Source organism: Uloborus diversus, chromosome 5 (genome assembly GCF_026930045.1).
Source record: "Uloborus diversus isolate 005 chromosome 5, Udiv.v.3.1, whole genome shotgun sequence".
In the NCBI taxonomy this organism is placed as follows: Eukaryota; Metazoa; Arthropoda; class Arachnida; order Araneae; family Uloboridae; genus Uloborus; species Uloborus diversus.
Genome location: NC_072735.1, coordinates 168,891,465 through 168,917,427, shown reverse-complemented (window position 1 = coordinate 168,917,427; position 25,963 = coordinate 168,891,465). Strand labels below are relative to the sequence as shown.

Genomic DNA, 25,963 nt, shown 5'->3' with positions numbered 1-25,963 from the left:
CTAAAGAATATGATCTATCAATCTTATTAATCCTATTTTGCAGCATAGTATAATAGTGACTGATGGATTAAACAATTAAAACATGTGTTGATTTTTATATAAGAGTAAAAAATCCTAGTTACCAGATGTAACATTACATCAACAAATAATAAAAACAAGTCATTTAGTATTTAAAAAAATTGGTTACATTAAAAAAAAAATAAAATAAATAAATAAAAGGCGCAACTGTAATGAAATGAGAAAAATTAAAAATGTTACTTTGATGGATAATAGACAAATTTAATATATATATATATATATATATATATATATATATATATATATATATATATATATATATATAATATATATATTATATATTATATATATATGTGTGTGTGTGTGTGTGTGTGTGTGTGTGTGTGTGTGTGTGTGTATTTTTTTTTTGTGGTATTTTTATTTATTTTTATCTGTAGACATGAAATCATTCTTTGGTAAAAAAAAAATTAATGTAACTCATAACTGTTTTGTGTCATAAATAGCAGTATTTAAATGTTGGTCAATAATTGCTATCCTAAAAAAAGTTCAAGTAATTCTGCTGAAACATTTGAAGATTTTTTTTTTTTTTTTTGCTATTCATAGATTTAGCAATCATTTCATTCAATTCATTCATTTAGCAATTCCATCAGTTCCCATCTCCAATTTATTTTAAAACAGATTCTGATTTTAGTGAAATTGAATTTAAAACTGAGGATCATTCCAATTCTTTTTCAACATTGTTGCATAGTTGAACTACATTAATGAAGTCTACTGCCTTTCTTTGCGAAACTTTCCATTATGGAATAGTCAGAGAAAATATGCTTTTAGTTTTAACAAAGTTATATTATCTCAGTGACTTCAAAAGAATGTTAAGCCCAGCAGACCAATCCTTATTGGTTCCATCTTCTATAGGTTTGTTCCATCTTCTACATTCAAAATATTTTGTTGTTGCCCTTTGGCTTTGTTTACTACCACTGATCCAAAATGGGCAGAAGCACTGTTTCAGAGACAGCAGACTTTTCTATTCTTTCCTCAGGAATCTCTTTAGAAGGCAATCCTTACATAATAAGTATAATCCAAAAATGCAATAGTTCTTGAGAAGCAACCATCCATCTATTTTTAAGTTTAGAATGGGGTTCTTGATGTTTCAGGTTTTGTTCTCCTCTTTGAACACTCACATGTTAAACAGTCATGTGGTTAAAACAAGCAGAACAGGAAATTAGTTGATTAGGATAGCTGAAATTAGTTAATAAGTCAAAATTCAGATATTTTCACATGCAGAATTTAACATTACTACACAAAACTTTATTTTGAACATATTATTACTAAAACATATGAAATCCAAGAAGTAACAAAAATCAATATAATATTTTTGGGATAATTAAGGGTCTAGGTCAGAGCTCCAAATGGCGGCCAGCCAACTTCTTATTCAGCATATTTATTCTTTCGACATTTTATGGTATCAAGAAGCATCCGAGACTACTGTTCTTGGTCAAGCCGAAACTCTGAAATTTCCTCTTGATTGCTCTTTTACTACTTTCATTGTATTGGGAGAAAGAGGTACAGGACAGCTACAGGTCAAGGTCAAGCAGTCCTACCCTGCACGCTGGTGTTCAAAACGAATTCCTAGAAATAGAACCGCCTCACGTTGATGGGGGGAGACGGGGAGGGAAGAGAGAAACATTTCAGGTAAACAAAAACCTTCCTGCAATGGGTTCAAAATAAAGACCCCCCCCCCCCCCCACTGACTCTACAGCCTTTGTTGGTTTCAAAAAAGAAATTGAGAGCTTGCTCTCGTCAACTCTGCTCTTTTCCATTGATGATATTGATTTGACTGGTTGCGACAAATGTTAGGTTCTTGGATAAACTTGCAGCTTAAGCTCCTGCCCTTGTAAAGAAGGCGGAATCAACCTCATTTTCCCCATTAAAATGTAAGCAATTTTTTTATAATCCTTCTATTTCATTGTTCTATAATTAATAATCCAACTATTAATTGTTGTTTTACAAGAGGTAATTGTTCAACTTTTTCAAACTGTGGCCCGCCAGGCGATCAGCGACCGGAATTCTGGCCCGTGGGCTCTTAGCGATTGGACAGCCCTTGTCTAGGTGAAGTTGGCATGCACATTAGTCACTTTCACACCATTAAGGCTGTTCCGGTAGAAAAACATGCTAAACTTGACTCTTTGGGAACAGCGACAAAAAAAATCTAATCGCCGGATTGCAATGAAACTTTTTACTATATCAGATGAATGTGTAAAAAAACTACGTGCATGAAGTAAATTGCTGCTGAGTTACCTACATTTATCACAAAATGATATTAAAAAGTACTTTTTGTCAAATATGAAATATTTCTCTTAAACACATTCATGAAAAATCATCTAAACACAGAGATTCGAGATTTTTTTTCTCTGAACCATAGAAACAATGTAGACGCATTGCAATTGAAATATTTTGTAAATATCATTAAAAAAATTTTCAATGCTCACGTGTTCTGAAACTTACTCGATTCTGTCCACTAATCTTATAGTTGCCTAAAGTGCCAATAGATGGCGTCAAAAACTCGAATAAGTAAGGATACGTGAAATTAAGGTCTATTTTATTAATAGCTCGGCTTTTTTCTCATTTTTATGCTAATAAATGATTCCATATGGACCATAAACTTTCTGTAACAAGTTTCATTCCTTCATATTCTTCATAAATCAGTCTAGATTTTTTTTTTCTCTAAAACCAATTGTTCGTGATCGCGTGGAGATCCCGCCGGACAAATATCGCCATCAGTCAGTTTTGCAGATGAACTAGATTTTTGCGAAAAAGTGAGGCTTTCCATGCGTGTGCCCGAAGTGATGGCCAGTGGTATCGGATGTCAGTGCTTGTAGCTTGGGCTCGAGGCGGCAGTGATTGTAGTCAAGGAAAGAGAAAGGGGGGAGGGAGGACGTCCCCGTGTGTATTTTCCGTGTTATTAGAAACAGGTGGGTGAACTAGAATTGGAGGGTTGGCCTACGAGTGCTCGCCACACAATCTTTCCTAATCCGCAATGAATATCTTTCTAAATTGACGCAACAGAGATCATTAAAATTTCGTGATATTTTATTTCAACAACGATTTTAACTATTTTTCAAGAAGTAATTAATATTTTCTAATGTTAACAAAGGACAAAGATGATCTGAAAATAGTTCTTATTTAATTAAAAAAACCTTGCTCAATCCATTTGCGCAGGTGTGACATCTTTGTGCATATATTTGCCCTTTATAACAAAGAGCAAAGTATTATGTATGATAATATATGAACTTTCAAAAAAAAAAAAAATTGAACTTGAAAAGTAAAGATTTTTACATATTGTGTGCGTACACGTAATAGGCTCAAATCATTACCTTGTAGACACGAAACTTTTTTAGAAAGTAGGTACTTCGTATATTATGTAACGTTTAATGGTTTTTATATTTGAATGTATCAAAATTTTAAGACAAAGCTTAAAATTCTGGGAATAAATTGCAAATACAAGCATAAAAAATGTCAAATTTGTGCAAATGGATTAAGTAAATCTTCATCTCAATTTTATACTTTAAAGTTTTAGACTTAGAAAAGTAACAGATTAAGTAAACATGATATTGATAAGCGTTTATTTAAATTGCACAGGAAGTATTATAGTGTGATCCGCGAGTTACTGACCATCAGCCAGTAAGTTGAACTAAGTTGTAACAAAGGTTTTGATTTGACCATTATGAAGGTTACGTACGATATACTTACAGAGACATCTAGAAGTTTTCAAGGAAGTCACTTTTCTTACTGGTGCAAATTGTTATCAGATAAAATGTTGAATCACCTTTTTCCAGGTTAAATTTAATTTTACAGGTTCATTTACTGAGATATGCTGATCAATGCTTATTCTCAGTGAAGGAAAAAAAATGCATTTAATAACTATCCATTTATGCTGTTTGTTATTGAAGGTTGGTCGATTACATGCATTGATCTAAAATGCCTTCAACGCCAGTAATTAACAAACACGATCTACCTGTAGTAATGACATAGTTAAATGCTAGTTTTAAAGCTTTTTTCTTTATACCAAAGTAATTACAAACATTTTTATGCTAAAGATATGAATGTGTATAGTACAACTTTTATTGAGAAAAAAAATATTTTAACCATTAATTGACTAGCTTGGTTAATTACTAATGCTCCAGATCAGCGGTTCCCAACCAGCATGTTGTGACTTCCAAGGGAGTCGCGAAGAATTTCTTATAAGAGAACACATTCAAAAACATATCATTAAACAGTTTAAAAACTAAAATATGTAGAGGAAAAAAATCATTTTAGAGAAGCATCAATACTTGAGCGTAGTGGCGAATTTAAAGAGCCTGATGATCCCTCAGCATTATTACATTTTGGTTTACGGACTTGCATCCCTACAAATTGCCGCGAAAGAGTCGAAAAAAACCTCACTATAACATTATCTAAAATTGTCTGAAAGTTCGTTTTTGGAGCTTCAATATCGAATTTTTTTGTGAGACAGTCTCTTAACCCCAACCCTCATCCTGAAAGATGTCATGTAATTGCGTTTTCAGGACTTAATTTTGGAAATATTTCGAGAAGTTCCTAGAACCCTATCCCATTCCCTAAAAATAGCAAAGAAATGGATTTTTAAGCTTTCAATTTCGGAAATATTTCACAGGAGTGCCTTCTATTCCTTTTGCATAATTAAAGACCGTACAAACATTCCTTTTCAGGATTTAAATTTAAAAAAAAATTCCGGGTGAGGGTCTCCGATCGTTTCGCCTTGCCATCAAAGATAATCTACTATTCTATTTCTGAAACTTAAATTTCCAAAGTTTCCTTCATATTACCCCCAATCATTTCTCCCCCCCCCCCTAATCACTAAAACTTGATTAAAATACGTTTTGGTAACTTCAATTCCGGAAAAATTCCGGGGGAGAATCTACCTATCCAAACATTTGCCTAATATTTAAAGGAACAAACAAAAAATACGAACAAAAAGACTACTTTTTTTAAAAATATTTCTAAAATCCAGGGGGTTCCAATGGCCCCCTCCTCACCCTGATTTCCCAAATGACGGACCTGAAATAAACTTTGAAACGAAATCCAGGAAGGATAGATCGTTTTATTGATTTTTAAAATATTTTTGGGGGGAATACCCCATTGGATCTCTCTTTTTGCTACATATTTTCCTGGTTTTCACCTCTCTAGCCCTTCCGAAGAATGCTCGTAGTCATAGTATATATTCCATTCTCCTCCAAATAAAAATGATGACAATCAAATGACTACTCATCATCGAAGGGGGGGGGGGGAGTTCACTAATCTTGCTAAAACAAAAGGAAAAAAAATCAGTATTTAGTTAAAATTTCATCACGTTTGGGAAGCAGAGAAGTGCTTGAACTAAATCCAATAAGTAACTTTTCTAACTTGGTTGTCCGTTTTCTGCTCAAGTCATTGTGGCAAAACAAGACGCATGTTTTATTCTGATCAACGTTTTGAATACAACCAACTTTAAACTATAATACTCAAAAATATACTGTCGTGAAATGTATGATAAATTTACATTTTCCCCAATCAAAATTGAACATTTATATCTCTCATGTACAGTCGGCTTCCGCTCCAAAGCGATTCAACTTACGCCAAATGCCTATAACGCGAGTTTTTCTCGAGTAACGAATGTTAGAGCTAACGCAAATTTCTCACCCACAACACGAAAACTTTTGGAAAGGAATCGTGGCGCAAAATGACGGCTTCGCTATTTACTACTAAATATTAGTTTCGTGAATATACTTTCATCCTTTTAGCATCACTAACTGCTCTAGTTCCCACCCAGCGCTAGTCAAAACATCGCTTTGTTAGTGTGTATAAATAACAACTCCACAATTTTCTTTTAATATTTTAAATTCTAAATATGAAAGGTGATGAAATATTCTGCACCAAAGCACGCTGTTTCATGCTATGTTTGTGAAGATAGAAAGAAAAAGTGAAAAATTTGTGACTAGATAAGGAATTCTTGAACGCTTGAAACTCTAAAAAATGGTTCGAAGGCAGTGGCGGATTTACCAGGGGGGTGGTGGAGACGACCGCCCCCCTCCGTAACTGTCATTTTCGAAAACCAATAATATAGAATTAAAGGAATTACTAGCTTTTGCTATTAATTTCAATCAAGTACATTCCACAAATTTGCTTTAAATTAAGTTGAGACAGTGTAGTCGAAGATGGACAGCATTACCCACTTTTTAATTTGAAACCGAAGCTCGCCCCTCCCCTCTTTTTTGAACATTAATAATTTTTATATTTCTATATGTATCTTCCAACCTTTTTTCTTCCATGGACTACACTATACTGGTATGATGATACATTTTGCTATGATTTAGAACAGTGGTTTCTAAACCTGGGGGGTGATAGCCACCAAAAGGGAGATTTAACTCTTGAGGGGAGCGATAAGTTTGTGAGGGGCGATAGGGGGTGATTAAAATTTAAAATACAGGCTAAAAGTGGGCGATTGATTCCCTCCCCCCTACATAGTGGATTGAGGGGAGAAATATGGCTTCCACGTTTTTCAAACCGCCACCCCCCTTGAAAAGAATGTAAATCCGCCACTGATCGAAGATAGCACAGCAATACTGTATAGTACTATTACAGTGTAGTGCTTTATTATTACTGCATACTGTATATGTACCGTACTGTTTTTTTTTTTCATGTCTCTCTCTCCCATTGATAATTGATATTGTGCATCGTTTGAATACTGCTGTTTTTTTTAAAATACGGTAAAAAATTCAGCTGTTTATGCAAGAAACGGTAATATATTGTTAAGAAATGGTCTGGAACAGTTTAAAGGGTGTTTAAAAATGTCTTAAATAATTGGATAAGTTAATACAAAATTCGTATATTGTACACGTATATTTGTATATAACACACACACACAAAATCAACTCCTTCAAAGTTTCAGTAACGATACTAAAGTTAGTTGAAATCTATGATCTAATAAACTTTAATTTTAAAAGCACCAGCTTTGATACGGTGCTCCAAAACTTGAATTTGTTTATATATATATATATATATGTTTTTGTTTTTTTTAATTATAAAATGAGAAAAAGCTTACTGATGATCAATTGGGTGACGGAGAATTAAAAAACAGCAACAATAGCGATAATAATAATGAACAGAAATTTAAAATTAACTTTAAATTTCTTTCTATTAGAATTATGTTGTCTGAAAATTAATTTTTTTTCTCTCTTTTTTCTTCAAGTCCTTATTCTATTATACCCTTCTCAAATAGTTTTCAATTATGCGTGCTCAGTCATTTAAAACGAGGGGCATCATGACCGGATAATTGGACAGTTCGGGCAATTAGAGTTTGGATAACTGGAATCCTACTTTGATATAACACAAATGTAATGTATCTTCAAACTCAGAAACCTGTAATTCTGTTATGGGGGAAAAATTCACTTCAGAGAACTCATAATTTAAAAATATTGATTTTATTTTTAAAAAACCATTTTTTGTGAAGTTATTTCTGAAATTAGATTTTTTTTGGAGTTTTAAATAATAAAAAATGTAATAAACATCCATGGAATGACACAACCAATGATTAAAAAAATTATAATAACGAAAATTTAAAAAGAATCGCCGTTTTTGGTTCTGGACCAGAAATGGCAGCCGGGGGGGGGGGGGGGGATTTTGGAATGCCTCCCCTTTGTAAAATGTTTGTTTATACAATGTCTACAAGCATGCCGAGTTTCATAATTTTATCACAATTTGCAGTTTCTTCCCCCGTAGCCCCCCGACTATTTCCAAGTTAGGCGAAAACTAAGATCGATCTCGGGGGGGGGGGCTGTTCCTCCCCCTCTTTGCACGGACTGGGCCCTGTTAAAATGCCGTAAAAAACTATGTTTTCTTCTTCAAAATTTTAAAAGATTCGTACCACCAAGTTTTCTCTGTAATTCCATGGTAATTTTTGTGGACCTTTGTCATGAACAAAAGGTAAAATTCCTCGTAAAGATTAAAAAAAATGTGACCTTTCAAACACAATTTTCTTTTAAACTGTCCAAGTCTGATTTAACAAACTTTCCAGTCTTTTCTATTACTATTTAGCAATTTCTATAAATGCAGCATGAAGGAAACAAAGCTTCTAAAGATTAATATTTAAAAAAAAAAAAAATACATTAGATTGACAACTTTTATTAGTAGATTTAATAGCCGAAAAGAAGACATTTCTAAAATATGTTGCGATAAATTTACCGAAGTTTCCGCGGTTAAAAAGATGAACCCTTAGTATAACGAAATCATTTCTGATCTAAACTTCAAATCGAAGCAAAAATGCTCTCATCTCATTTCTCTGCAGCGGTTTTGTTTGCTTTTTCCGATTCCTTCGCGCTGTCAATGCCTGAAGGCACTTGAGGGGTGTGTTTCGAACAATGAAAAGACATTCCTCCACTGACTCCTCTGAAGAACAATATCTCCTCCACACAAATTCCGGTTTGTCCCCTTTTCTGGACGTCGCGTAAATCCTGTCAGTTGTAAAACTAGTTTGCGGCTAAAACGTACAACGAGCATGATGCTTTCGTCACAACCAGGGTGCAACATTTTGCGCCATCTATTGGGTAAAGGAAGTTTTTTTCATAAAATGGGACAGTCTTAATGAGAGGGGCGGACAGTTATTTAGTATTTATATTTGACCACAAAATTGAATAAATCACTCTTTGTTTTATTTATTTTTTTTAATACCCTCACGCTTCCCTTGAAATTCTTCTACAGCTCCTAGAGGGCATGCCCTCAGGTTGAGAACATGTGTAATAATGTGATAAAAATAATCCCGTACTACCATTCAGCCAAATACTTTAGCAATATTCAGCCAAATTGAATGCTCTGTTAAAATGGCTAAATAAGTTGAATATCATCAATGGTTCAATGTTCATTACATTCCTTTGAAAAAAAAACAAAAAACAAGCATATTATATCCATTATAACCTAATGCCATCCAAGACTCAAGTTATTTGGAACACAAATGTCCTGCTTTTTTAAAAACTTCTATGGGAATATCTACATTTATTAAAGTGATGCTGTGAAAATAAACAAAGAATCTTGTGCATTTTTATTTATTTCATGATTTATTACTTAGCTTCATTTATTTAATGCAGACTGGCATATGGCAACCTGGTCTGTCATTTGGCGGCCATTACTCCTCAGTGCAAGACATCGACTGGGACACAGATGGTGAATACTTACTGAGTTGCAGTTTGGATCAAACCACAAGATTACATGCACCTTTTGTTTCTCAAAATGCAAAGGTAAATGCCTTTTTTTCATAAATCTTTGAAACTTGATACATAATTTCTTAAGTTAAAAATATTTTTTCATTTAATTGTTGAAATTTCATGACTGAAAGTCTATATTATAAATGTTAGATAATGATGCAAGGAAAACATTTTGGGTTTTCTGTGTCATTTTTGCAGCTTATTTTTCATAATAATCAATTGAATTATAAAATATTACAAGAGAAAATTTGATATACTTAAAGATTTAGTTTTTAAATTAAGAGAAGAGGCAAAAAAATTCTTGGAGTTAATTAATCTCAAGTAATCTCTTAGTAATTAATCTTAAAGTTCAGTTGGTATTTTTTTCCTCAAAAAATTTAAATGACATTTATTTTTTGTGCGATTAATGTAGAATTACAAATTATAATCCTTGTTTAATATTAAATTTTTGAGAAATTTTATGTCAACAGAAAAATTGAGTAATTATATTGAAATTCATATTTGCTGTTGTAATAAATTATTCTGATATTTTAAAAGTGAGTTACATTGTTTTTATTTAGAAATGGTATGAAGTTGCCCGTCCACAAGTTCATGGTTATGACATGACATGTTTATCTGTCTTAAATCGTTATAAATTTGTATCTGCGGGGGATGAAAAAGTTCTAAGAGTTTTTGAGGCTCCTAGGAGTTTTGCTGAGACTTTAGAAAACCTTTCTAAAATTGACACATCACTGTATATGAAACAAAATGTAAGTTAAGCCATTTTAATTGTTTTACTTTGTAGTGGACATTGATTTTTCATCATTTTTAAAAGGCTCTTTTACACAATTTTATTCTTGATTTAAGAAGTTATTTTATCAAAAAGTTTGCTAAAAGTTTAATTAATATAAGAAGAGAGTGAGACATGTGGAAACATTTTTACTTTTTGGTTTGTTACTTAGTGAATTGAAGACATTGGTTCACCCACTTCAGTTTATATTTTAGCTACTAACGTTAGCTAAAATTTAAAATCAAATACAGTAGGCGCCGCTTAATGTGATCACTTTGGGACATATATATTTTGATAACAATAACAGAAAAGAATCCCGGCGACATAAAATAATGATTTTTTCAAATTAAGAAATATTTATTTTTGCAACTGCGAATTACAATCAAAATGACTCTATAAAACGTAGTTTTAAATTATAAATTACTAATTTAGTAGAATGGGAATATCCAAATTATAAAAGAGAAAATTAAAATATGCAATTTTTAAACGCATAGTAAAAAGTGAAATAAAATATGACTCCCGATCAAAAAAGACTTTCAATGATGTTAATGAATTTTTGCAGTGAATTTTTTCAGATGCAAACAAAAGGCATCTTAGGGGGAGTCGGTGGTGACTGAGAACGAACTTCCTGTAGAAAACAATCTTCTAGAAAAAGATAGCATTGCTATTGAAAATTACACAGAAAAATGCTACACCGAAAGTTAGTCTTGTCAATGTTTGCCTTTATATTTCTGTTGATTGAGGACCGAAAATAGAAATTTTTTTTTTTTAAGTTTATGAATATGTGATAACAATAAACGATGACACTGATTACAATATACGACATTTTTAAACATGTGTTAATATACAATACATGAAACATGTGTTAATACGGGACTTACCGATTCTGATAACATTAAGCGGCGCCTACTGTTTTTTTTTATTTTTAAGAAAGTGTTAGTGTCATGTGTAAAAAAGAAATGCTTGTCAATGTAACAGTTGAAAAACTGTTCCAACGTGCCCCATGTTAAGGCAAAGAATTGCAAAAGTTACTGATGTTGAAGAGGTTGCAAAAAAAAAAAGAGAATGGGAGTGGTTAAAATTTCATCTATTACATTTTATTGAAAATAAGAATACTCATTGGTTTTGAAATGTGAAGAATTTCTACGCCAAAAAAAAAAAAAAAAAAACATTTTAATCAGGAAATCCTTGTATCTTTCTAGCCTTTTAATCAAAATTTGGTATTTTGTTCATGTGTGTGTGTTGGAAGTTTCAAATCAATTTGAAATTTATAATATGATTTGAAGAATCAAATTTTGCTTGACGTTTTGGAAAATATATTGTTAATTTAATACTGTGCCCTAAAGACAAATGGGAGAGAGTCTATAAAAGTTTAAATATATCCATCCCCATTCCTTTTTCTCACTCTTTTTTATGCTTCAATGTGTCTTTGTTTAGTTAGCAGAAGGAGCTAGTGTCCCCTCTCTGGGTTTATCCAACAAAGCAGTCTTTCCAGAAGATTTGAAGAATATCAGTCTTTCAGATGAACCTAACTCTTTTCAATCTATAAAGGACAACTATCCAGAATTTTACTATACTCCCATGACTTTAACCGGTAAGAATCTTTTGCATCCTTTGGTATTTAAAGTATCTTAAACAAAAGATTAGCTCCTAATTCGGTCGAATTTAAATACTACCTAGCCATGAAACAAGATTTTTTAAAACTTTTCTTGCTGAACTGTTGTGCTATGCAAATACACTTTTCTCATGTGGCTACCAACAAGTTTTTTAGCTTCAGTAAACTCCCCGATTATCGGCGGTCGGATTATCCGCGGATCTTTGAACAATTTTTTTTCTTCAACGGTGGTGACTTTGGATTATGTTATTGCATGTTTTTAGCTTTTTCATATATTTTTTTATAATCAGTGTTATTGTTTTTCCTATAACTTTTCTGTATGTGTGAGTTTTATTCCTATTTTTTAGTTATTGTATACACCAGTATTGTTTTTTTTACCTATAATTTGGATTATCAGCGTTTACCGTGCCACCCTAATCCGAGGATAGTCGAGAGTTTACTGTATTAGATTTGGGAAGATCTCCAAAAGCAGAACAAAATGTTGCAGACCAAAACCTTGTACAACAATAGCAGTTAGATCACTGAAGTTATATTAATAGGATTAGGAGCAATGTGGTACATTTTTGGAAATGAAAGCACATTTGCTTTCTTCTTATCAGAGAGAAGCTAACGCCAATGATCTGGGGATCATGCTTCAAATAAGTCAGGCTCAAATTCACATTATGAAGTATTTTTAAACAATTGAAGCTCTTTTGCAGAACTTCGAAAAGCATTCTTTGCTGGGGCTATACCTAAATTGAAAAAATCTTCCAAAAAAACTAAGTTCTTATTCTAGACCTTATTTATTCATTTTTCTCATGCAAGGTTCATACTTTTCCAGACAGAATGAATTTCAGGAATTTTCAGGAGTCAAAAGTAAAATTTTCGGGAGTCCCATGTTCGAAATATCGATTGCAAGCTTTGAAATGAGCTTCCGAAACTTTCAAGATCCAGTTTTTGTACTTCTCATCTAGAAGCTGATTATCATTAAACACGCATTTACCCCCCGGCATATTATCAATACTAAATATACTACAAAATAGCAATAAAGAAAATATGCTTAAAAGCTGTCAATACAAAACCTAGCACATGCTCTTGGTTCGTTCTCTAGTGGCAGTTACAATCAGTAAACATAATGGGCATGTTTGAACAGAGTAACCGGTCTGTCGGTTCAGACACACCACATGTCTTTGCGAAAAGCACTGGAGGCTCTGTATAATATGAGAATTTTGATTGCCTTCCAGCGATTCAATATGAGCGCCTAAACGGAGACAAGATGGAAATAAATTTAGTGATTGTTCAAGTTTTATTGTGAGATTGATGAAGCACTTTTACCAGTAAAAATTATTTTCAGGAGGAGAGAGGAAAAATCAGGAGGTTAAAACAAAAATTCAGGAGTTTTAAGGGCCCTTAGAAGAAAAAATTAAATTTCAGGAGTTTTCAGGAGGCGTACGAACCCTGTCATGAAAAGATCCTATTTTCCATTGATTCGAGTTGAGAGTATTTCATTCTGTAGATATAGAGTCAAACCTTCATACCTCGGACCTCCTCATCTCCAAACTCTTGACGTCTCAAAATAAATAAAAAATCCTGCATTTTGCGTTAAAACTCTTCTTCCATAACTATCTCAAAATATTTTTTGGCACCTTTGTTATTGCCAAAATTTTCGTCACACAAGTGAATTTAATTACGGTTTTTCCTTGACAATTTTCCTAGCAAAAACACTTCCTGAGACATCTGCTTGTAGTTTTTCATCCCTTTTCCTAGCAATTAGGAACAGGGGATTGAAGCAAAATACTAGGGAAGTTGGTATATTGAGGGAGGGGTTGTAGTTCCTTTTATCTGGGTGTTTTTCTAGAACACGTGCCCATGTTGAAAATAGGGCGTCAATTTTTCTTAGCTGACCAGTTTTCAAGCGAAAGTGAGAAAACGTAATCCTCATTATGCCGCATTTTTACCTTTTTAAAAAGGGCTGATGAAAAGCTTATATTGAACATGCTTGAAAAAAACCTTAGAACTTCGAAGTTTGTAGATCAAAAAAAAAAAAGTTGATATTGCTTCTTATTTTAAAATAACTTGTTCATTGCTATGCTAAGTTTTTGCATGGTAAATAAATTATATGTATGGTGCATGTGTGTGTAATTGTGACAGTTACTAAGGTAATTTCCGCGAAACCTTGACAACTCAAAAGCACGATATCTCCATCCCAAGCCAAAAAACAGGTAGATAAAATAAATTTATCTCATCAGCGAGTGTCCGCAGCAGGGCACGGCTCAACTCATGAGTTGAAGGCAAAGCTTGGGTATGTACCGTAAGTTACCGTTTCTAAGCTAGGGCTAAGGCAGAACTACATGCAATATACCCGACAGCCGGGTTATCACATCCAAAGACTGCAGTTTTGTCCTCATAACTCGTTAGTCTGGATTAGTGGATAATCGAGCTGGGAGGCGGATATAATTTAATTTATCTACCAGGTTGCAAACAAACTGGTAGATAAGGTAAATTTATCTCACCAACGATTGAGAAGTATTTATTTTATCCTCATATTGAATATATTTTTTGAATAATTATTCATTCAAATACTAAAAATAGGATTTTGACTGTTGTAAAAATATATTTCAGCACCACCAACCGAAGAGACACTGTTGCAAAACACATTGTGGCCAGAGTCACAAAAATTATATGGACATCCTTATGAAGTATTTGCTGTTGCTTCCAACCATTCTTCTACAATCATCGCATCAGCTTGTAAGGTTAGTTGCTAAAATCTTTTTTTTCCCAATCTTCAGTCATATATTTATGTGCTATGAAGTGTCCATGGTATCAATGTATGTTTATATCTTCGCTTAAAAGATGAATGGGTGTATCTCAAAAAATTTGAAAAATGAGTTATGACCACCACAGAAATCTCCAAAGTCAATATTATATTATGACCAATTATTGTATCTCTACAATAAATAGTAAAAAAGTTACAGCCCCTCACACTTGTGGCGTTTCTCAAGCGATACAGGAAACTGCAAATCTTCAAATTGGCTTTCTGCCAAATGCTTAAAAGTGAGATATGTCCATTCGTCTATTACACGACGATACAAAAGAGATAGACTAGGGTGTCATGAGAAAATTATAATTCTCCTAAAAGCCCAGCAAATTGAAAAAGTTTCGAACCCAATATAGTGAAAATCAGTTTTAAAACTCCTGGCACCCAAGTTTTTTAAAAAAAATTTCTGCTTGACATGTGTTATTCTTTATCTATACTAATATTATAAAGCTGAAGAGTTTGTTTGAATGCACTAATCTCAGGAACAACTGATTTGAATTGAAAAAGTCTTTTTGTGTTGAGTAGTCCATTTACTGAGGAAGACTATAAGCTTTTTTTTAAAATCAGATTGACCCAAATATTTGTAATTGCAAATGAATTCCTAGTTCGAGAGGGCACTGGCTGACAGTGTTGATAGCTACGCTATTGTGGGAGTAATGTGGTCAGAACACTGATTTTTGATTGCGTTTTTTTTTTTTTTTAAGTGCATAATTTGATTTTGTTGGATTTTTCTATTGGGTTTTGTTTTCCTTATTTCTTCAAGGTTTGTTTTTGTACTTATAGTCGAAGGTGGTTACTTATCTAAGTAAATAATTTGATTTGTTGTTTTTTTCAGTTTGGCAAAACAATTTAAATTGCAGAAAAAAAAAACCACTTCACTCGCTAAAGGGCAGGGTTACGGTAGCGTGGTTGCTTGGCGTGTCAAGCGATGAACTTTACAGTTGAAGGATTATTTTGAGTTTGAAAGCTACTGTTAATATTTTTATGTATTTCGGCATAAAAATATTAGTTTGTATAATAATTTTAAAAAATTGTTTCAGCAATTAGTTTTAAATTCCAAAAATGCTTTAATAGGTTTTTTGAAAAGGTTTGTACTTCTTTTAGTTGAAGAAAAATGATCATTTCACATCAGAAGGGGGAAAGAGTGGATTTTTTGTTATTCAACCAACTTCCTTTAAATTCTTAGCACGGGCATCGCCGTGCGGGTACTGCTAGTTTATTAATGAAAGTGTTGGATGCTTTTATTATATGTGCTTTGAAGAATGTATGGTTACTTTCCACACTCTTTAGTTAAAAAATTATTTTGAGGTATGAATTAAATTTGAAAAATAATCAGCCTGTTATTAAAGTAAGTCCACCAACGTATGTAATTTTTCTACATTCTTATTAAAGAGTGCCTTTAGTGGAAAAATCATTTTGAGGTATCAATTATATTTGAAAAATAATCAGCCTGTTACAAAAGTAAGTGCACCAATTTATGTAGTTTTCTACATTCCTGCTAAAGAGTGCCTCTACTCCCCTCTCCCTCTAATAACTTGTGACATTCTATAGTATGAAATGTTTTTTCTTTCTTAAAAGGAAAATAAGATGTACAGTCAAACCTGTGCATAACGATACTGTCTATAACAATACTTTCCTCGGTCCTAGCAAAATTTCAGCATGAATAATCAAACTGTCTATAACAATAACCTGTCTATAACAATATTTTTTTAGGTCCTAACAGTATCGACATAGGCGGATTTAGGACTGAGTTCTTGGGGGGGCAGGATTTTTTTTTTTTGGAGCAAAATTTTTAATTGCACTCCCCCCCATATTTTTATCTGTTTTCTGTGATGCATAAGGCCATTCTTTACTTTTTTATGTGCCGTTTTCATTACTGTGTGTAATCATGCTGTCCTTTTTGAGTTGACCTTAAAAGAGAGGGGACTGGTATTAAGAGAGTGATGCGGGGCTCCCTTTTAAGTGGGATATAGAATATCTCCAATTTTAGGGGGCCCGGGGGTCTCGGGAGGAAATTATATAAAATGGATATAAAATTCTGCATTTTGAAGTCTTATAAGGGTTAGTTGGAAATAATAGGCAAATCATTTTTTTTTTAAGTTTTACGCTTTAAAAGTGCTTTGTGATGCAAGTTAATACTTTAAAAGAAATGGTGCACAGATTTAGAGAATAGGTATCAAGAGAGTAACATACTACCCATTTGAACAATTCTTAATTTATACAAATTGAAGCACACTTTGCTTAGGAGTTTCAAAGACTTGTCTAATTATTTTCAAGCTTTGGTTGGTTAGATTGGGTTTTTGGCTCAAGAGCCCTGGTAGGCTATACTGCGCGAATTCTTTTCAGGGATTTTAGAACCAATAATTTGCACTTTCCAGTCCCTGAAATTGACTTGTAGATTATACAGTTGTACAGTATTGTTCAAACTTTGTAAGAAACGGCTATTTTAAGTTTGAAAGAAAAAATAAACTTTAATTTCTCATTACAACTTTTTTTTAAATTATAAGTAGAGCAGAAAACGAAAAGGAATAGGGGTAGTGTATCATGTTTTTCCCAGGCTAAACAGATTAACAATATCCAGTAAAAGTAAGATAAAAGCAATCAATACAAAAGAATTTTCAAAATTCTGCATTCGGGATTAAATAAATAGCAAGATATGAAGCATGTGAGTCACAAAAAAATTTATTTCAAGTAATATGTTACAAACGCGAGAACCATGATTTTTGATGCATGACGTAGCAAGGAGCTGAATTTGACACATTTTGGCATTCCTTCCCCTACGATTTGTTAGAAATTTTAAAATTTAAGGTTTGTAGCCACACGTTTCCAAATATTCAAGGTTTTCAAGTACTTGAAAATGAAATTAGTTTTTCAAGCAGTTTCAATTTTTTTAAGGAACGAATCAAAATTTTTTGGGAGTTAGGGGTCCACTTCAAAGCAGGGACCCTAAGCTATAGCTTGTTTATCTTATAGGCAAATCTGGCGCTACATGTAATTGTAATTTACTTGCAGATTTTCGTTTGATTTTTTGTAATTTTAACGAAAATTCATCAGTTTCTACAGTTAAAGGATTTTTACGATTTTACCAATGTGTGTAAGGTTTTTATCGGTGTTTATCAAATTTCAGCAAATTTTTCCAAAACTTTTGATGACTGATTTACTCAGACTTCAATAATGACAATAACTGTCCCATTAGACTTTAGATGATTATGACATACCTTAATTTTTAAACAGTATTTAGAAAGTAAGGAAAATGGTATTTTCCCTTTAAGTAAAAAGATTCAATTAATCAGAACGTCCAGATAACTGAAATTTATTCAGTTTGCGATAGTATTTACTTTTCTTTCTCAAAAAAAAAAGACAAGCTGAAAATTTTCCAAGCGCATGAAAAACAATTCTAACTATTAGTTTCATGTATACAATTTTTTTCCTTTAAAAAATAAAGAAAACACAGTTAGAAAAACATTTCATCAGGTAATAATGCGATCTTACAAGAATTGTGCAAAGCTTTCGTGCCGGAAATATATCTCCCTAACTTTTTCTTTTATTCAGATGTTTTCCTTACAATGTATGAATCTGGAAAATCAGAAATTTAGTTTTGAACTGCTAGGGATTCCTAATTTTTTCCCCTAAAAAATTAACGCATTGTTTACAGTGATTTTACGTTCTGTTTGTTCAATGATTGGACAATTTTTCTAGTCTTTTGTTTCATTTTTATATACATTCGTTGAGTATGGTGTAAACTGTTACATTTGATAGTATTTTGCTGTACAAAAACCTTTTAGCTATGCACTTCTTTTGCAATAGCATACATTTCAAATCAGCCAATTTCATTTGAATGTGTGATACCAGAAGGTTCTTCAAAATCTTTCGTCTGTAACAACCCAAAACATCTAGTTTTTGAAATCACGCAAATTGAAAATAAGCATTCTGAAAAGAGAGAAAACAAATCGTAGCGAGTAGATCGTTCTGTTAGGGGGAGGATTGGGGAGGGGGGGTCCCAAACGTCAATTATAAGTGTTGCAGCTGAATGCATAGCTCGTTTAGCCTATATTTTCATTCATATACTTGCCCAAATGGTTTTCAGTCCAAAATAGTGAATTTAGACCAATTTTCAGTACCCCAGTGACAGCTTTACTATTTGTATTTAATGTTCGTTTTTTTTTCTTTTTCTTTTCTCCCATCAGAAAAGAACATTCGCTATTCTCTTCATTTTCATTGCACTATTCAAAAAAGAAAAAAAATCGTGATTTTTTTTTGTTATAAGATTTTGGAAGATAAGTTGTTACTACATGGCCTCCTCTCAAAATGGGGGCATTGCACTTTTTGCCCCCCCCCCCCTATAAATCCACCCATGCTCTTCTGAACTACTCAAAAACAAAAAAACAAAAAAAAGATTTCTTTTTTTTTTTTTAATTTTTGGAAGATGTGTTGTTACTACATAAAGTCCTCCCAAAACTGGGGGGCATTGCCCCCCTCTGCCCCCCCATAAATCCGCCCATGAGTATCAATGTAGATAGGTTTTACTGTAGATTGTATACTTTAACTTGCCAAACAATAAAAATAAATTTAAATATTTCTAATTATTATTGTTATTATTTTTTTGAGGAAGGGGTAATAAGCATTTTAAAAATTGTATCAGAAGTACATGTGCTGCTCCAAAATAACATAGTGAACCTAAAGAAAATTTGACCACAATTGTTTTTTTTTTTTTTTTTTTTTGTCAAAATATGTAGTAATGTAAAATGTTATTAAATATTATCAATAATATTGCATAATATGTTGTTAAAAAAATTGCATTACATATCATCAAACAAGAAATGTATGACATGTATTTTGGTTTCACAACAGACCCTTTTTATAATTCAAAAGATATGAGTTTATGCTATCTGCATGTAATGTAGATTTTTAATCAACCTAATAATATGTTTAAAAAATTAATAGTAATTAGGACATTGAAAATGTTTTTATTCATAATATTTCAACTAGAACAATGAACACCTCAACTTTAATATCTTCTCTTAAAGTAACCAATAATAATATAAGCTAATAAATTTGTTTTTGCAGGCATCAAAATATGAGCATGCAGGAATCATCTTATGGAATTCTTCAACCTGGAAGCAATTAGGGACTTTGCTTTTTCACAACTTAACTGTAACTCAGTTGGAATTTTCTCCTGATGACGAATATCTGCTTTCTGTTTCAAGAGACCGAATGTGGGCTGTTTATCGCAGTTTTCCTGATCAGTGTGAGTTTTTTACAGTTCTATTTCTTTATAAAAAATAATCATTGTGTCAGACTTGCTAACTTTTTAAAACTGGTATCAGTAAAACTTTTTGCGAGGCATTTAATAAAACCAAGACAAATTAATTGATGTAATATAATACTTAAGATTATGCACGAGTAATAATACTATATGCTAATTACTGCAATTTAAATTCAATTTCAGTTCACTGAAAATATGAATATTCACGTAATTTTGCCAACAGCAATCTTTTAGAAGCACATAATAATAACTTGTTTCACTTCCTTGAAAGATATTTGCTTTTCCAACCTCTCAAAAGTCAAAGTTTGGAGTAAAAATTTGTTACAAGCTCAAGTCCAATCAATAATGCAGCAAATATTGAAGCCACATCAATTTACTGATTGTGCAAACTTTTATAACAAATGCTAATGTTTGATAATACCTCAAATTAAAATATGTATATATATGTACAAGGTATACTACCATTTAACATTTTACAAGATAAAAAGGTGCATTGGTATTTAAAAAAATCTTTTCAAAATCAGCAACTTCAGCATGTGAAGAAAATGCAGCCGAATTTAATGAAGCAGCAGTGGTTTTTTTTTTTTTTTTTTTTTGCCTTCAATAAAAAAACTTTCTTCTTGGCTGCTTCTACATTCCCCCCCCCCCTTCTCCAGTCACATGGCGATCTATATCATTTCGACCGCCGTGAGAAATCAAAGTCCCTCACACAAATCTTGAAATATGAATATTATCCCCCTTACTTATTTGGCATTTTATACACGGAAATTGAGCAGTATACGACTCCTTGTCCATTTGAAAATAACATTTCTTTCCTTTTTCTGACTCCATTTGTTCAACGCAATACAAAACAAACACGTCGTGTTTCAGAACTTATTCCGCAGCGCCTCGTTCTTTACCCGCGAATCGAAATCAGCCCTGGAGTCGACCACTGAGCTGACAGGAATAAAACAGGGAGTGGCTAGGGTTGCCAGATCTTTCTAGAGAGTAAGCAGATTGAAACGAAACAGTTCCTTTTGCCGCCAGCTAGAGAACAAAAGTTACCTATTGGGCGATTTTGACACAATCTGGCAACACCACAGTCGCATAAGTGCTCTGAAGAAACAAAGAGGCAAAATGTCTAGTTGTGTTTATGATGTAACTTGGGGGAATGAAACGCTTTATTTGGCTACTTTTCAAGAGATCCTGATTTAGTTTTTTTTTTTTTTTGGAGGATTTTTTAAAACAAACTAATGATTTGATTGAAAAAACAGTTTCAAAGCAAACCATAGCTAAAAACTGTAGAAATCGGGGGTCTATCCATAAGTCCGTAAAGTTTAAATGACATCCGTAAAAGTTTGCAAGTATGCATGAGTAATTTTTTACCCAAGCAGAAATTAAATCTACAGAATGTATCAAATTTTAAAAGAGATTCAAACACTACTCTGTTTAATATTTAAATCGCTAAAAATATGTGTAAGAGATAAAACATCTATAAACTAGGACCAGACATGCAAATGACTTTCTGCGAGAATGACTCATTACTTTAAGTGAACGAGTATTTTTATCTTCAGGGCGATTCTCGAAAAAATGTCCCGTGCTTACGCTAAGTTTTTAATTTTTTCCGGCTAACCAAAGCCTTCAGAAAATAATGCCTTTGGGGAATAATACATGTTTTAATATACTATCAAAGCATAACAGTTTATCCCATATTTAATTAATAGTTACTTTTATAAAATAAAATTTTTCGAGAATCCCCCTTCATTGTTTTCTGATATTTTTATCCAGTGTTACTTGGTAGAAATTTTGTTCACTATGCCAATCCTTTCATATAAATGTAAGAAGTTTCATTTTTGATGAATAGTACTCATTTGTACTTTTGGTTTAGCACCCCCATATCAGAAAATTGCATCCTTGGACAAGAAAAATAGTGTTCATTCTCGAATTATCTGGAGCTGTTCGTGGACTTTTGATAGTTTATTTTTTGCAACAGCATCCAGAGACAAAAAGGTACGTTCTAGTTTTGATGCTGAACTATCAAGGTTTTTGAAAACAGTTTATCAATTAATATTGCTTTTTAGGTTGCTGTTTGGGGCAAAATTGCTGCTGAAAAGGATGAATTTCTTCTAAGTTCCAAAGCCTTAGAAGTTGAAGATTCTGCTACAGCTATTTCCTTTGCTCCTAGCTCTATTAACAACAGGTGATATAATCTCTATTACTAAAGACATATGTGTAATGAGTAAGCTGGTTGCAGGGGCGGCAAATAGGAAGTTCGAGAGGGGGCGGTCGCACCACCAAACTTTTTGACCAGAATGGTAAAAAAATGGATAAATTCAATTTATGTAAATCGCAAATCAATGTTCATTAGAAAAATTCTCACTGATTCTGAGAAAAAAATTGATGAAACTCAATACAATTCCAGACAAGAGCACAAGTGTTTTCTGCTATTTGAATAATGGCTTGGGAATTTGTGAAGCATTTGCTGAATGCCGACGTTTTCAGAACAGACAACACAAATGGAGAATCGTGTTATTTTAACTAAAGAAGTAATCTTCTCCCCATATAAGCTAAATATTTCATACTTGTGTGCTTAGCATAAAGGTGACGCATCCAATATGAGAGTCACGTGAAGTGGTGTGGCATGATTTTTCACAAGAAAATTCCTTGCTATTTCGCATTCATTGTTAATCTCATATTTTTAATGTATGTTTATCTAATGAGTGTTCATCACTTACTTCTGCTAGACACCACATTTCAGCTACTCAATGCATAATATGCCTTCAGGGTCTGATTACTGCATAGGTCAACTAGGCCTGGGCCTGAGGCCCCAAATAACTTGAAGAATTATGCATAGCATTACAATTACACAAAAAATATATGTATTTTTAAAAAAAATAAAAAGAAAGTAATGATTTGTTTACAGGAAAAAAACTTCCTTAAAAGGGAACTTTTATTCATTCTGTCAGAAGTGAATTTACCATGGTAAAATTATGAGGGGCACCGAAGGGGGTTCATAAATGCACATCTTTCAATGGTGAAAAGGCTGATGCCCTTTAACATGTAGGATGGATATCAATCCATATGATGATGTTAAGTCATAACATTGAATTAATATTTTGTATAAAATTAGATTCAGTTTCGAATGAAATTAACACACGATTTGATGATAAAAAATTTGCTTGGGTGATTTTGAAGAGCAGAATGTGAAAGGTTTTCTTTCATAACTTTGTTACTTCAATTATTTTTTAACTATTCCAATCCGCTCAGAATCATTATCATATTTTTGGTGATTAGAGAATTATTTTTGAAGCACAATGGGCAAAAAAGAAAAAAAAAAGACTTTCACCTTTAGCTGTACCGGCAAAAAGCACGACACTGGGCATCAATGGATTAATAATAGGCTTTCGTGTTCTTCCGAATTCCAAAAATCATACATTAAAACTTTACTAGAAGGTAAAATCTGTAGTATCAAGATATTTTAGAATGATAACTTATATTGAAATAAATAACAAAAAATTCATAAAAGTAAAAATCGTTCTTAAACCCTACTTTTCATTAATATTAAGCTACTTTTATGATCCCTTCCCGCTAGCTAATATGTGTTTTGCTTCACACTGAAGTAATGCATTTTTAAGAAACTCAATCCCCCAAATGAAATGTTAAAATGCCATCCCTGGCTGGTTGTACGTCTTGTTTTTCTCCCCCCCCCCCCTATACTGATATATGTCCCATTTTCTGAATACACTGAATGCTTCAACCAAAAGCCATTAGGTGGAGCTTTTTTGTATTTTCATATCAATAAAATAACTCATGCATAATTATTTAATATAATTTATGCAGGAATGGATACAAGAGAAGGGTTATGGGGGTCATGACCCCCCCCCCAAAAAAAAAGTGCTGATAATATTATCCATCTGCATTGTGTTCAGTTCAAGCACTATGAATAAAATGTAAAATGTTCAGTAGTCTTTTCAATCTATTAATTATTTTTTAAAGTTTTTTTTCAATTCACTTTCATATTAGGTACATATTTGCTGTTGGCTTAGAAAGTGGTTGCATCATACTTGGTGCCTGGAGTAAAGAATTGGGGTTTGCTATTTGTGCTACATTAAAGCAGAAGTATCCTTTAATATATTTTTGTAATAACTAACAAGCTTCTTAAAATATTGTATAAATAATACAGTTGGCTTTCTGTTTAACGACGGCTTTTCACAGTCCCAGATGGTCTGCTTTAGTTTTAAAAGCATTCTATTTAAGGACGATTTCTACTTGAGGACAATTTTTTGTGGTCCCTTGAAAGTCGTTAAACAGAGAGTCAACTGTATATAGTATAAAATATATTTTAACGAAGCTATAATTAAAAATTGAATAAAGATACCTTTGAGCCTTAAAAGTAAAAGAATATGAAACAACATATAAAGACACAAATAAGCAGAAGAACTGCATACATGTGTTTTGGGGCAACAAGAAACCCTTTTGTCAGATGACTTTTCATACATAAATTCACTTTTTTTTGCATTGAAAAAGGGGTTCCTTATAACCCCCAAAACAGGTGCAAGCAGTTTTCCGACAACTTTGCACCTTTATATATTGTGTATGTTCTTTTCCTAATATACGATAAATAACGTTTTTTTTTTCTCTTTTGATTTCTCTTATGGCATTTCTTTAACAAGTTTTCAGTATTGCACATCATATGAATGTCAACAGACTGAGATTTTCTCCGACTGCTGGAGAAGCTGGCAGTAAAAACAACAAATCAAATATGTTTCAGTTATCAAGCTGTAGCAGTGATAATCATGTAAAAATCTACAATGTGTCAGTTGAGCTGACGTAATGATATTGTAAATGTAGTAATTTATATATTTTCTATTTCTTGTACAGTAAAATGTATATATTCTTTTATTGAATGGCCTGATTGCTGATTTTTTTCATATCGGTTACTAAAGAATTTGTGCATAGATTTTTTTAAAAATATTTCAATGACACAGTCTGCACCATGATTCCCTCTCCAAATTTCTGCTTATTTTGTCTTTCAGGTTCAGAAACAACGTTTTTTTTTTACTGCTTTAAAATATTTTTGAAAGGAAAAGCAACTTGCAGCGACATAAGAGTTAAGAAATGTTAAGGAAAAAACAAATCTACTTAGAATAATTTTTTAAAAGCACTACTGTAGAACTTTATTTTTTAAAATTGTCAAAGTATAATATGAGACAGTGAGAAGCAAAGGGATGCAAGTGGACATTTTCAAGTTTTGAGTAAAACACATATAAAGATTGTCCTAGGTAGGCTTTCATTAATTTTTTTCTAAATCATGCTGCATAGCAGCAACTACCAGACGTACTAGTACTATCTCTTGCCCCAAGACAGAGGAGGGGGTTCACCTACCATTTGTACTGGTTATCTCCAAAGTTTTAAATTTGCACTTACCTCCCCCCTTTCCCCCTAAACATCAAACTTGTTTTGGATTGCAAAATGTTTTATGTTTTTATGCTTGAAAGAGAAAATAATATAATTTTCTTTTTTAACTATTCAGGGGCATAATTAAAGCTTTTTCCAAAAACATTAACTTATTTCCCAAAATCTAAGTATATATAATCTAAGTATGTATAAAACCATACCTTTTGAAGTGTCTTTTCCTTGAACTGATGCTTGCTTCATGCTTGACTTACTCAACATTTAATATTAAATGTGAACGTTTTGACCTAAAATTTTTAATCAGCTGTATGGTATTTTTAATTAAAGTGCAACTAAAATTGAAGAAAGTTTTGAAGACAAACACATCAGAAAGTACATACAGTAAAACTCGATTTGTCTGAAAATTTGTATGATCTGAGAATCGACAATATTAAAAAACATTAAAAATATCGTATTGGTATACACATAATTAAAATTAGCATTACCTGAAAGTTTTCAACGGGCAGTTTTCCTTTTACTTTTAATATATGATGTGAAACAAAAGGTATAAGAAAAGTTATAATTTTTTTACATTTAGTATTTCATACACAAGAATAATACATTGGTTTAGAAAATTTTAGAGATTTTTTTCGCAAATAAATAGTTATATACTTGTGATTTGCAATCTACACAAAGTTTTCTTTTTGGAATTAAATAAATTTTAAAAATTGGAATTTTAAAGTGGCCATCAAAAAGTCACTTCTGGTCAAATGCTATAATTAATAAGAACAGGCAAAGGCCCCAATACACTAGGATTAGTTGAGTTCTACTGTATGTACTTTGGCAAAACAAAACATCCAAGATAAGAAAAAAA

General features: G+C 32.4%; 1 protein-coding gene across 1 annotated transcript in view; it reads left to right on the top strand.

Moving 5' to 3' along the window:
* Window positions 1-24,556, top strand: part of LOC129222261 (elongator complex protein 2-like) — a 49,127-nt gene extending 24,571 nt beyond the window's left edge. The window contains exons 11-19 of the mRNA XM_054856740.1: window positions 9,153-9,302; window positions 9,830-10,018; window positions 11,476-11,632; window positions 14,255-14,385; window positions 19,518-19,698; window positions 21,584-21,705; window positions 21,777-21,895; window positions 23,719-23,814; window positions 24,376-24,556. Of these exons, the coding sequence (XP_054712715.1) occupies window positions 9,153-9,302; window positions 9,830-10,018; window positions 11,476-11,632; window positions 14,255-14,385; window positions 19,518-19,698; window positions 21,584-21,705; window positions 21,777-21,895; window positions 23,719-23,814; window positions 24,376-24,529 (1,299 nt within the window). The 3' untranslated portion in view covers window positions 24,530-24,556. The remainder of the gene's footprint in view (window positions 1-9,152; window positions 9,303-9,829; window positions 10,019-11,475; window positions 11,633-14,254; window positions 14,386-19,517; window positions 19,699-21,583; window positions 21,706-21,776; window positions 21,896-23,718; window positions 23,815-24,375) is intronic.
* The last annotated feature ends 1,407 nt before the right edge of the window (window positions 24,557-25,963 follow it).